At 42.0% G+C, this 14,835-nt stretch overlaps 1 protein-coding gene across 1 annotated transcript; it reads left to right on the forward strand.

Moving 5' to 3' along the window:
* Positions 1–999: 999 nt before the first annotated feature.
* On the forward strand, positions 1,000–14,526 carry LOC118496352. Its single transcript, XM_036007722.1, has 3 exons — positions 1,000–2,155; positions 13,972–14,077; positions 14,496–14,526. Exons 1-3 carry the CDS (start codon positions 1,051–1,053, stop codon positions 14,524–14,526), a joined length of 1,242 nt encoding a protein of 413 aa, XP_035863615.1. The 5' UTR covers positions 1,000–1,050.
* The last annotated feature ends 309 nt before the right edge of the window (positions 14,527–14,835 follow it).

The following is a 14,835-nucleotide window of genomic DNA, read 5'->3' on the forward strand; positions in this document are numbered from 1 at the left end:
CACACAGACCAGCAGTCTCTGCTGATGCTATCAGCAGATATCACACACACACACATACACACACACACACACACACACACACACACACACACACACACACACAGACCAGCAGCCTCTGCTGATGATATCAGGACAGACTGAGGTTTAGCTGATTCCTGCTGTATTAAAGTGAGCTCACACAGAGGAAGAAAGAATAGATCGTTCTGAGATAAACAGAATTTCACATGGGAACCGAGGTGTTCACACACACTCACACACAGACACATATACACACACAAAGACAAAGACACACACACAGACACACACACACACACACAGACACACTCAAAAACAGTCTTAGTTAAATATTTGATTATATTTCATTAGGATCCCCATCAGTGCTGTCTGCAACTCGTTAATGAGGGTTTCAGTTATTTCATTAATTGTAGGTGCACACATGAATATTGTTGTATCATCTGCTGTCATCTTGTTAACAGAGAAGTAGAACATTATCTACAGGGGGTTATTGAGGTCATTTTTTCAATTCCTCATCAATCCAAAGGGCACTGCCAGTTCTAACGGTCATTTTCTTGACCGGTGCGTGCTTATTAATAACTGGAAGCAGCAGTTTCATCAATACATCAAGTGCAGCATCTGGGTCTGTCTTTTTACTCACATCAGACCAACAAATATTTTTAATATCATCCACAGACGACTCAAAGCAGAATCACTTGTATGATTTTTTCAACAGTACTTTAGGCCCCGCCACACAGACACACACACACACACACACACACACACACACACACACACACACACACACACACATACAGAAACCCCAGCCCCCTCTCTCTCGTGTCTGAATAATGTATGAAGACCCGTCAGTCTCTGTGGTTTTAGACTCGTGTAAAGGACATTTATTTCTGGACAGAGGTGATGCTGCAAAGATTCCTCTGATGATGAGATAAAGATAAAAAAACAAAAAAAAACAGATAAAAAGAAGCAGCTGATGAGGGTTGGTGTAGAGTATATGAGCTGAGTGGTGTCAGTGTTTGTCGACCTCGGAGCAGAATGGCTGCAGTCACAGAGCTCTCCTTCCTGCTGTTTGCTCTCATCAACTACATCCATGCACAAGAACGGATCATCATCCAAAAGGAAAGGTCCTCTTACACCTTCAAGCTCCCCGAGAACACCAACTCCTGCCTGATCTCCAGATCTGTTGGTGAGGAGAAGCTTGTCCTGTGGAACACCTCTGACCTCTGGTCCAACAGCTCCTCAGTACCTGAAGACCTGAAACTACGACTTGTCAGCTCGGTGAAAACTTCTTCTTACACCATCCTCAACCTGACCCATTCAGACTCCGGCCGGTACCGAGAGGAGTGTTGGACTGAGGGCAACGTGACGCATGAGAACAACATCACTATTACTGTTTGTACTACTTCAACAGATGGGAGATATATTGGAGCGATCTTTGGAGAAACAGTGGACCTGCCATGTGAGGGAGCAGCTGATAATCTGGATGTCCAGTGGCTCAAACAGGACTCTAGATATGAAACATGGAGCAGAGTTTTTGGGGACAAGACAACATCAGTGATGGACAATGTTAGAGAAAGATACCAAGTGGTGACAGACATATCAGATCTTCGTGTTTCCAACGTCACAGCAACAGACGTTACAGAGTACAGATGTCTGGTGATGAACCAACAGCAGTGTGTTAGCAGTTACACTGTAAAGTTGAGACTACGGTACGAGGTAATCTACCACTCAGTAGGAGAGACCGCTGTGTTGCCGTGCACTATCACTGACTCCACTGATGAACAGCCCCCACGTTGGTCTAATCAGATCTCCAGATACTTAGGACAACAAAAGCAGACTGTTCCTTCAGTAGACCAAAACTACTCGCTGGTGTTTTCATCTCTAATGTTAAATCACTCAGGTTGGTACGACTGTAAAGTCTCTGGGAGACGGCAACAGTATTACCTGGTGGTGTGCCCCAAATTTGGCCCCCCTGCTGTAGAGCTCTTCTCAGAGGGAGAAGAAGTCACTCTCAGATGCAGAGATTGGAGAAAGGGTTGGTGGCATCATTGGTTTATCAAGTCACACCGAACAGAGGGAAGAATCTTTAGTTTAATGTCTAATCAGAGAATGAGCAGAGTGAGCTGGTACTATGATAATGGTAGCCTGGTTATCTCTAATATCTCAGTGGGAGACGCAGGGGAGTACTGGTGTGTAGTTATTAACCCATATTATCAGTGTGTGTCAACAGAGAGAACTGTGTTAGTGTACATGGAGCCCTTTGGGATTTACTCCACCTTCTTCAAAGTGCGATGCTCAGTGCTCAGTGTCCTGCTGCTGATGCTCTGTGCTGCTGTAGTCGCTGTGAACCTGAGGACACGGAGAGGAGAGCAGCTTTCAGCTCACACACACACTTAATATGGATATATGATCATTTCATCACTGGCTTTAATACAGCCTGGTATACACTGGCTTTAATACAGCCTGGTATACACTGGCTTTAAAACAAGGGATGGACACATTCATGCAGAGAAAACATTTAAACTAGAACACAAAAGACAGAGAGAGAGATTACAGAAACAACAAACAGAAATGATGGAAATAAGACATAAATACCCAATGATTATTATTATAATAATATAACAAGTTTTGAATGTTAGAAGGTAACCTTTGATCCTGACAGGGTGAAGATGTTCCCTTATCGTCTGGATTAGTATGTTGTGTATATATATATATGATATTATATTGTATATATATTGAGATTGTTGATCTTTTGTTGATGTTATTGTAGATCCGTGTCTGTGTGTGTGTGTGTGTGTGTGTGTGTTTGTGTGTGTGTGTGTGTGTGTGTGTGTGTGTGTGTGTGTGTGTGTGTGTGTGTGTGTGTGTGTTCCAGATGTTGTATTTTAAATCTAAAGATTATGTGATGTTGTATATTATATATGAAGGAATATGAATTGTCTTTAATGCATTTATAATAGTTGTATCTTGCAGTGTTGTCAGTGTTATAAACTTGTTATTATATCTTGGTCTATATCTATAATCTATCGTCTGTATAATAAACATTATTAATAAACTATAAAACTTGTTCTGATTGTGATTTCTGATTAATTATTATAATCAACATATCTCTGGGTCTGTAAAATGTTTCTTATGTTAACTTTCAGTAAGTAAAGTTGATTTCTAGAGCACATTTAAACACACATTAATCTGACCAAAGGGCTGAATAAAAGAACATTAAAATGTAAATATCAAAACCCAAAAAGAAGATCCCAACACCAACAACAAGCAGCAGTTCCCAAACCCAGAATGATGACATGATGAGACCAGATAGAGAGATTAGAGAGTTCTAATGGCTCTTTATCCCAGATATAAAAACAGAAATGGAGGGAGACCATCTGATATGTGAAGGCAGCAGCTTCCACCGTCGTGGAGCAGCAGCTGGAAAGGCTCTGTCCCATATTTGGCAGTTTGCAGATGATCTGTATCTGTGTTTTATTATAAAGTTAATGAAATAAAAGGTGTTGTACTTTGTCTCAGCTACAGCTCTGAGTCTCTCCCTCTGCTCCCGTTTACCTCACCACTGATCTCACTTCATGTCCCGCCCACAACACTATCTGGTTGGTAGATGTTAGACGAGTAACAGCCAATCAGCACTCACCATGACATGCAGCAGAAGCGTCTCCGTCTCCGGTGGAGTTGGTCTCCCTCCGGGAGAGTCCCCCTAAATCTAGAGCACTCCTTTAGTGAGTAATTTAGGAAACTCTAAAGCAATTATTCCTAACCTAAACAGGCAGAAACAGACCATAATAAGTTCAAGTTCAAGTGTATTGTCATGTTCATTTAAAAGTACAAAGTCCAGAGAGAATGTAATGAAATGTGCTTCACCCTGGTCCTCTCTTCTCATAAACACTATCAATATAATTTGAATAAATATAATAACATGACCTGAATACTGAAGAAAGATTTTACCACTTTGAAATGTCTTTAATTATTAGAAGTGTATTTCTACTCAGAAGTGCCGTAGTTAAAGGCCTCATGAAGGCCACTGGGTCAAAGGAAGTCCACAGGTTCAGAATAGATGACCGTTTTGGTTCAATGTTAGAGGAAGTGGTGAAAGCTGCAAAATGATAAATAAAGAAGAAGGTGCTAGAGAAAGAGGAAGTATGGAAACTTTGCTCGTCTCTACGAATAGGAACAGAAAGTCTAGACTGGCTGGAGGTGTGAGACGCTGCGTGGGACAGCTGTGAAGAGGAGGAAACTTGAGGAAGGAGGAGAAGAGGACGGTTGAGAGATGGGGGGTCAGACTCTGGAGAGACTGATGGCGTTAGGAGTTTAGTCTTGAAGGAATTCTGACCTGTATGCATACGCTGTTTATTCTTACAATACTGTTCACTAAACTATTAACTAAGAATCTGGTCTCCTTGAGTCATTTCAGGATACTGGTTGAGGATCAGTGAACATGCAGAGGAAGGACTAAGTTAGGACAGGTTAAAGTGGAGTCAGATCAGTTTTAGGCCTTAGAGCCCAAGGTCCAGAGCTGAACCCTTACACATTCAACATCAATACGTAGTACAATCTAATATGTGTAGCAAGATATACACACATACACAAATCCAAATACACACACACACACACACACACACACACATGCACAAGGGTGGGGGTCTGTGCAGTGTGACTTCCTCTTCCTCAATGACTTCATACAACACTATCAACCACTAAATGTTTTATATTAGGCCAGGCAACGCTCTGCAAGCAAATATAATATAATCATGAAATCTATCAGAATAGTCAAATTATTAAAAAGATCAAAAATAAACCTCCATATTAAGATGTCAGCACCTTCTCCGTCCCAGGTCAGGACGGTGTTGTTGCCCCGCTGCCTGCAGTAAATGAAGGGACATGAAGATACAGTTGGTCATTGAACCACAGACCAGCAGCCTCAGCTGATGATATCAGGAGATATCACACACACACACACACACACACACACAACACACACACACACACACACACACACACACACACACAACACACACACACACACAGTCCAGTGTAACTTCCTCTTGTGGTTCCTCCTTGTCTGCTCCTCTGTCTGGTGATCATCACTATATATGGTAGAAACTATATGAAAAGATTAAACCATCTTTCTCAGTTCGGGGAGTTCAGATGTTTCTCAGCCAGAGAACTGATAACCAACTTCCTCAATGACTACACACAACTCTTTAGCAATGACCGCTACCACACATTGTTTTTTTTAATTTTATTTTATTAACCAGGAAGGCCGTTGAGAACAGATTCTTATTTTCAACGGTGACCTGACCAAGAATAAAGCATAAAGGTGCAAGACAACATACAGTTTCACATTCAATACGATACAAGAATACAGAATACAATATACTACATAAAGTACAGGTTAAGTAGGCAGAATACAATATACTACATAAAGTACAGGTTAAGTAGGCATTACAAAACTGGTGCAGAGTGAGGTGTAAGTAAATCAATGGATATGGTAATTACACGATAAACATGAATAGACCATAGATGTAGATCAGTTATAATGCAATATATATGAATAGACAGTCTATATAAATGCTGGGATGTAGTGAAGAGTCAGTATACACTTAGTGCAAATAGTGGTCTAATTAGTGATGTAGATCAGTAGATGTACTAAAATGGTGTGACAACAAAGTGGGAAGAATAACAGTTGAGCAAACCAGGGCAGATGAATATTGCTAAAGAGCATGAACAAATATGATAGCAGTGCAGGTGAAGATGTGCATCTATGCTACTATACAATGGAGCATGACAGAGATAATGGAGTAAAGGTGTTCAGAACAGAGCATGAATGATGGAGAACAGTTAGCACGTTCAGTGATTGGTAGGGGTGGAACGGTTAATATATTGAACCGAAACGGTACGGGCGTCACGGTTCAGTGCATGAATTTAGACGAAGAATACACAGTATAAAAATAAATAAAACTTTCGTGCAAATTAATTACAGTTTTTTCCAATTGCTAACACACTAAAATGACATCATAGCACAATTATTTAAACTGACACACAGAGAGCAAAACCTCTTCTCAAGTCTCCAACAGTCTAAACACATTTTCTGCTTTACACACGTTTTGCAATTCAAAATTGTATATACACTGAACATGATGCTCTGCATAAGACACAACAATCTGACATAAAGTCACATGTTCGCCATTTCACAACACTGCCATTCAAAATGACACTACATGAGCTGATTGGCCAACATATGTTCCACCTGGACAGACACCTCAATGGTTACAGTGACCACTTCAATCAGATCAGAATCAGAAATACATTAATAATCCCAGGGGGAAATTATTCTAACCAGGAAGTACGGACTATGAAAAGACCACAGGTGAGCACCTGTTTCTTTACAACAATGGAAGACGTTGCCTCTACATTCTTTCTGCAATTTTCTTTTTCAGTTTACTATTTTTGTGTTTGTGAGCATATTTCTGTTCAGTCCAGTGTAAATATATCTGCTGTGCATATGTTGTAGGACTGTAGGACACTAGGTGGTACAGTCTGAGACAGCTAGCTCAGGGGACAGACTGGAGGACACTAGGTGGTACAGCCTGAGACAGCTAGCTCAGGGAACAGACTGTAGGACACTAGGTGGTACAGTCTGAGACAGCTAGCTCAGGGGACAGACTGTAGGACACTAGGTGGTACAGCCTGAGACAGCTAGCTCAGGGGACAGACTGTAGGACACTAGGTGGTACAGCCTGAGACAGCTAGCTCAGGGGACAGACTGTAGGACACTAGGTGGTACAGTCTGAGACAGCTAGCTCAGGGAACAGACTGTAGGACACTAGGTGGTACAGTCTGAGACAGCTAGCTCAGGGGACAGACTGTAGGACACTAGGTGGTACAGCCTGAGACAGCTAGCTCAGGGGACAGACTGTAGGACACTAGGTGGTACAGCCTGAGACAGCTAGCTCAGGGGACAGACTGGATGACACTAGGTGGTACAGCCTGAGACAGCTAGCTCAGGGGACAGACTGGAGGACACTAGGTGGTACAGCCTGAGACAGCTAGCTCAGGGAACAGACTGTAGGACACTAGGTGGTACAGCCTGAGACAGCTAGCTCAGGGGACAGACTGTAGGACACTAGGTGGTACAGCCTGAGACAGCTAGCTCAGGGGACAGACTGGAGGACACTAGGTGGTACAGCCTGAGACAGCTAGCTCAGGGGACAGACTGTAGGACACTAGGTGGTACAGCCTGAGACAGCTAGCTCAGGGGACAGACTGGAGGACACTAGGTGGTACAGCCTGAGACATGCACAATACAAAAACTGGCTTGTGTTTTGCTTTTCCATCCATTGCACCGAACTCGTACTGAACCGTGATGTCTGAACCGAGGTATGACCTGAACCGTGATGTCTGAACCGAGGTATGACCTGAACCGTGACTTCTGTGTACCGTTCCCCCCCTAGTGATCAGACAGGAGCTCAGACAGATGTACTTTAAATACAGTTAGTGGGATAAGGGTTTGGAGTTTCAGGGCTTTTTGTAGTTCATTCCAGTCCGTGTAAAGTCTTATCTCTACTGCGTGTAGGTCAGCCTCTGTGGTTTTAGAGTCGTGCAAAGTTTCCCCTGATGATGAGATAAAGAAGTTAAGAAAAGAGAAGCTGCTGATGAGGGTTGTCATGGTGATCTGACGGCCACATCCTGGGTGGAGGTATCAGCCTCCACAGGGACGTCTACAGAGAGACTGTTGCTCTCATCTGGAAACAAGACAACAGAGTAGAATCTGAATGAAGTCATATTATATATATATATATATATATATATATCTCGACTGAGTCCAGGTGTCTTTATTATGTTAATAATAATATTGGAGGGAAAGTGTGCGTTAGTGCTCCTTTTGTACCATCATGTATTGAATGTTATATTGAGCTTCACTCCTCTGAGATGGGTGGGTTTTTGTTACGTTACACACAAAGCTAGCTATAGTTAGCCTGTATGCTAGCGGACATTAGAAAGGTAAACACTGCTCAGAGACTTATTAGGCGACGTGGTCACTCACTACAATGGGCATTTCTTAGAGGCCCATTTACGATAAAGAAGGTAAATATACATGGAATATTTCTGTAAGGGCCTTTTACATATTGACAAATGTTGATTATAACATGTATATGCCTGTTTATGGTGAAAATAAGCAATTTATTTCAAGATAGCATATTCATCCCATAGGGTTACACTGTAGAGACATCTGACGTTGGTATCCAATATGGCGCCCATGATTTGAGTTGGCCAAACTCTCTATAAAAAGGGCTCAGGATCTGACCATGATTACACTGGTGCTTTCCATAAACTGTCGTTGCTTTAGTCTATTATTTCAGTTGCAGCCCTGGCAGTGGTAGCCATCGTGAGAGCAAATAAAATACATAACACGAGCTCCACCTGATCTTCTAAGAACGGTGACGTTGTTATCACCTGAGTACTGATTGGTCAGTAGGCGGGGCTTTAACACCGGTTGATCTCTAATCTCCAACATACCATAATGCTCCCCAGCAGGTTAGGTGTTCATCATAAGTTACCATGGCGATGTAACCCAGATCCACGACTTCCTAACAGTAAGTTCGGCTGGGCTCCCAACTTTCCTCTGTCCTCACACTCGGCACTGGGGCCCCCCAGGGTTGTGTGTTGAGTCCCCTGCTCTACACCTTAAACGCTCACCACTACACCCCAGCTCATGACAGCAATATATTCATCAAGTTTGCGGATGACACCACTGTCGTAGGACTCATTCACAACAATGATGAGTCCGCCTACAGGGATGAAATCCCAAAACTCTCCACCTGGTGCTTCGTCAAACACTGAAACACACAACACTGAAAGAACCAAAAAAATGTTCACATCTAAAAAAAAGCATTGGTGAAAAACATAAAAAAATATCAAAGAAAGTGTCAAAGTTTGAGAAATAAACGTTAAAACAGTATTAAAAAAACATCAAAAAATTCTAATTTCTTTTGAAATGGGTCACACTTTGAAAAGCATCAAAAAACTAATTCAAGGAAAAACGTCTAAAAAAAGTTTGATAAACACAGAAAAGAACTTCAAAAGTGTAAAAAAAACATAAAAAAAACATTAAAAAGTGAAAAAAGGTGAAAGACTGAAAGCTTTAAAAGTGAAAACCATGTGACTTGTTGACCATTTAAATCTAATGATTATGATGTCATGAAGCCCAACATGGTGATGAACTTCCCCCCCGATCATATTGTTGAACCCTGTTCTGTTTTACTAACTATAGTTTTGTAATGAAGATGTTGTATTCCTGACATTTTGGGACTAAAGTGTACATGATTAAATAGATCATATGATGCTGGTTAAATATGTGAAAGTGGTCATCAGTGTTGTTACAGGTGAACACACCTTCAGAGTAGAAACCCCTCCACACAGCAGAGTTGTATTTAATAGTAGTCAGTATGTGTTCCTCTCCTAAAACGGGTTTCAGGGTGAATTCTCCTACATGACTCAACATGACAACACTAATGCACGTGAAGAATCCAGAGCATGTAGAAGTGATTTACAGTCTGGAACTTCAGGTGACTCTGATGGGATGTTAAAGTTGCTCTATGACTCCATCTTGTGGTCACATTTGATATTACATCTGTATTACATACTTGGAACTGCAGCCTGAATACTGAGGGTCTAAACACATGGATCCACACATTTCATTCATACATCATATCAAACTTTCTGCATATTCAATTAATTAATATTTGTTAACCCTCGTATTGTCCTCCCGTCGACCTTTCACCTGTTTTCTTCTGTTTTGTTGTTTACAAAGTTTAAAGTTTAAATCATCACGTGTCACACATTCTTAGCCAACTTTATTCCAACTCATCACCTCTAGTTTTACACTTCTTTTTGGAAATCATGGTCAATAAACCTCATTTATATGAAATTATACATAACATTCGGGTAAAGAAAGCAGTAATTCTGAATTATTTTGACAAGGTGACAAAAACGTCCAAAAAAGGTGAATTCCAACAGCTTCCAGTTTCCACTTTGCACAAAACAAAGAAGAAATATGGGCAGGTTAAAAACAGGCGGAACTAGCTGGCTGTAGTCCATAGCCTCTGAGCAAAAATGCCTCCGATGATGCTAAATGACGATTTTTGCATCATCAGAGCCTTTTTTCCAGACCCACAATCCAGAGATCTCTGGTCTCAGGGGGACATGAACATGAACTGAAGACTCTGAAAACAAAAGCACGAGGAGGAAGAGGAGGAAGAGGAGGAAGAGGAGGAAGAGGAGGAAGAGACTCAGGGAATGAGACCTGGGTCTGTTTCAGGAAGGAGGTTTAACAAACTCTGAGTCTGACTCTGATCTCTGAGTAGATTTACCCTGAGATGGAAACTCTGAGTTTTCGGTTCCAGAACAGCTGATATGAGTTGGTTCAATCAACTCAGAGCAGGTTCACCACCACAATAAAAAGGCAGCACGAATGGAGCCATGATACTACGATTCACCATGGTAACAACCACAAACACACTGGTCGGCGGAAATACTCATGAGCACAAACAGCGAGTTTGAACATGTGTTTCATTAAAAAAGTAAGACAGCTGCTGCTGCTGCAACAGAGAGAGAATTGTTGTGGGAGAACATTGCTGCTCGAGTCAATGCGTAAGCATTAACAGTGTATTAATTTCATATTTAATCACAGTTAACTTATAATATTACTGGTGAAAACTGGAATTGTATTACACCTATAATTTCCTTTGGGTGCAATCCTGCGGGCGAAAAAGTACCATGATCATTAACAGAACTATTATTTATAATCATTTATTTCTTTTTAATGGCTCTCACTGGTTTGTGTCCAGGGAACAACTACAAAAAACGTTTAAAAAACGTTTCAGAGCGAGTCCCGCTGTTCTGACGGCTACAGGGCTTCACTATTACAGTATGATCTGCTACACTGGTATAAAGAAATCTGACGTTTGCAACAAACGTAATGCGACACAAAGAATCAGCTGGGATGTTAAAGCATGTCCACGATGGTGGACGTTAGTGATATGAGGATGATAAGGTATCTACATATCTGATGGACTGTCAACAAATGTGGAAATGAAAATCCATTTAGTCAGGACTCAACATCATCTCCTGATGTAACTCTCTGTGAAGTAATACAGCTTCTTCATCACCGGGATCCTCGACTAAAGGACATGTTGGAGGAAACATGTTTTATAATCTGCCTAACAATACCTTTTATTTTAGTTGTTATTCATGCAGATAGAAAAAAGTGCATTAAAATGTGCCTGATACAGACTGAATGAATGAATGAATGAATGAATGAATGAATGAGAGAAACTCAGACACACACGCAGACACACACAGACACACACACAGACACACACACACACACGCAGACACACACACAGACACACGCAGACACACAGACACACGCAGACACACACACACACACACGCAGACACACACACACACACACACACACACACGCAGACACACACACAGACACACACAGACACACACACAGACACACTCAAACACACACAGACACAAACACAGACCCCCCCCACCCCCGCCCTCTCTCTCTTATCTCTGGTTGGTTCCTCTTCTCTATGAATAATGTCTCCATAGTTTATCTTTTGCAAGTCATTTGCAACCCCACACACACACACACACACACACACACACACACACACACACACACACACACACACACACACACACACACACACACACAAACACAGACCCCCCCCCACCCCCCTCTCTCTCTTATCTCTGGTTTGTTCCTCTTCTCTATGAATAATGTCTCCATAGTTTATCTTTTGCAAGTCATTTGCAACCCCACACACACACACACACACACACACACACACACACAAACACAGACCCCCCCCCACCCCCCTCTCTCTCTTATCTCTGGTTTGTTCCTCTTCTCTATGAATAATGTCTCCATAGTTTATCTTTTGCAAGTCATTTGCAACCCCACACACACACACACACACACACACACACACACACACACACACACACACACACACACAAACACAGACCCCCCCCCACCCCCCTCTCTCTCTTATCTCTGGTTTGTTCCTCTTCTCTATGAATAATGTCTCCATAGTTTATCTTTTGCAAGTCCTTAGCGACCAGATCAACCAGACGGTCATGTCTGGACACATACAGTCCTTTATAGTTGAAACATCTGTTTAGTATGTGTGCAACTGTTTGATTTCTTGTTGAGTTGGGTGTAATATGCAGTAGGGTTCATACTTTGATGGGTACCATGTTGTCAGATTATACCTGGTTGGAAAACACTGTGATCTTGCTTTAATCATGAATATTAAGATGCCATCTGAGATTGAGGGGTTTGTCAGGACAGAATGAGATACAGAGTGGTCAGCAGACTGGAGGAATGGGAGTTTACCTTGTAGTAAGTGCGTCTCACTATCTTTGTGGGGACCCGTCATTGACATAATGCATTCCCTAGCCCCTTACCCTAACCTTAACCATCACCACTAAATGCCTAACCTGAACCCTTACCCTCACCCTAACCATAACCTAATTCTAACCCTAATCCTAAAACCAAGTCTTAACCCTCAAACAGACCTTTAACCTTGTGGGGTCCAGCATTTTGGCCCCACAAAGCTGTCGGGACCCCACAAGTCCACACACACACACACACACACACACACACACACACACACACACACACACACACACAGAGACACACACACACACACACACACACAGACACACACACAGACACACCCATACTAAAACGAGAAGCAGCTGATGAGGGTTGGTGTAGAGTATATGAGCTGAGTGGTGTCAGTATTTGTCGACCTCGGAGCAGAATGGCTGCAGTCACAGAGCTCTCCTTCCTGCTGTTTGCTCTCATCAACAACATCCATGCACAAGAACGGATCTTCTTCCGACATGAAGGAGACTCTTACACCTTCAACCTCCCCGAGAACACCACCTCCTGCCTGATCTCCAGATCTGTTGGTGAGGAGAAGATTGTCCTGTGGAACACCTCTGACCTCTGGTCCAACAGCTCCTCAGTACCTGGAGACCTGAAACAACGACTTGTCAGCATGGTGAATACTTCTTATTACACCATCCTCCACCTGACCCATTCAGACTCCGGCCGGTACCGAGAGGAGTGTTGGACTGAGGGCAACGTGACGCATGACAACAACTTCACTATTACTGTTTGTACTACAATAGATCGGAGATATATTGGAGCGAGACTTGGAGAAACAGTAGACCTGCCATGTAAGGGAGCAGCTGATAATCTGGATATCCAGTGGCTCAAACAGGACTCTAGATATGAGCAAGAAACATGGAGCAGAGTTTTTGGGGACGAGACAACATCAATGATGGACAATGTTAGAGGAAGATACCAAGTGGAGACAGACCCATCAGCTCTTCGTTTTTCCAAACTCAGAGCAACAGACTTTACATGGTACAACTGTCTGGTGATGAACCAACAGCAGTGTGTTAGCAGTTACATTGTATGGTTGATCCTACCGTATGAGGTAATCTACGGCTCAGTGGGAGAGACCGCTGTGTTGCCGTGCACTATCACTGACTCCACTGATGAACAGCCCCCACATTGGTCTAATCAGATCTCCAGATACTTCGGAAAACTAAACCAGACTGTTCCTTCAGTAGACCAAAACTACTCGCTGGTGTTTTCATCTCTAATGTTAAATCACTCAGGTTGGTACATCTGTGAAGCCTCTAGGAGAGAGCAAACGTATGTGCTGATGGTGTGCCCCAAATTTGGCCCCCCTGCTGTAGAGCTCTTCTCAGAGGGAGAAGAAGTCACTCTCAGATGTAGAAATTGGAGAGAGAATAAGAGGCATGTTTGGTTTATCAAGTCACACCGAACAGAGGGAAAAATCTTTAATGTAATATATCAGAGCATGAGCAGAGTGAGCTGGTACAATAATAAAGGTATCCTGGTTATCTCTAATATCTCAGTGGGAGACGCAGGGGAGTACTGGTGTGCAGTTTATGATGGTGTTTCTCAGTGTCTGTCAATAGACAGAACTGTGTTAATGTACTTTGAGCCCTTTGGGATTTAGTCCACCTTCTTCAAAGTGCGATGCTCAGTGCTCAGTGTCCTGCTGCTGATGCTCTGTGCTGCTGTAGTCGCTGTGAACCTGAGGACACGGAGAGGAGAGCAGCTTTCAGCTCACACACACACTTAATATGCATATATGATCATTTCATCATTGGCTTTAATACAGCCTGGTATACACTGGCTTTAATACAGCCTGGTATACACTGGCTTTAAAACAAGGGATGGACACATTCATGCAGAGAAAACATTTAAACTAGAACACAAAAGACAGAGAGAGAGATTACAGAAACAACAAACAGAAATGATGGAAATAAGACATAAATACCCAATGATTATTATTATAATAATATAAAATAAGTTTTGAATGTTAGAAGGTAACCTTTGATCCTGACAGGATGCAGATGTTCCCTTATCATCTGTATTAGTATGTATATATAGGTGATATTATATTATATTGTATATATATTGAGTTTTTTGATCTTTTGTTGGTGTTGTTGTTGTGTGTGTGTCTGTCTGTGTGTGTGTGTGTGTGTGTGTGTGTGTGTGTGTGTGTGTGTGTTCCAGATGTTGTATTTTAAATCTAAAGATTATGTGATGTTGTATATTATATATGAAGGAATATGAATTGTCTTTAATGCATTTATAATAGTTGTATCTTGCAGTGTTGTCAGTGTTATAAACTTGCTATTATATCTTGGTCTATATCTATAATCTATCGTCTGTATAATAAACAT

This window comes from Sander lucioperca, chromosome 11 (genome assembly GCF_008315115.2).
Source record: "Sander lucioperca isolate FBNREF2018 chromosome 11, SLUC_FBN_1.2, whole genome shotgun sequence".
Classification (NCBI taxonomy): Eukaryota; Metazoa; Chordata; class Actinopteri; order Perciformes; family Percidae; genus Sander; species Sander lucioperca.

Coding starts and splice junctions, on each gene's coding strand:
- LOC118496352 (XM_036007722.1), top strand. CDS start 1,051: ATGGCTGCAGTCACAGAGCTCTCCTTCCTGCTGTTTGCTCTCATCAAC. Junction 2,156..13,971: donor GAGCTGGTACTATGATAATG/GTAGCCTGGTTA, acceptor ACAATAATAAAG/GTATCCTGGTTATCTCTAAT. Junction 14,078..14,495: donor ATAGACAGAACTGTGTTAAT/GTACTTTGAGCC, acceptor TGATCCTGACAG/GATGCAGATGTTCCCTTATC.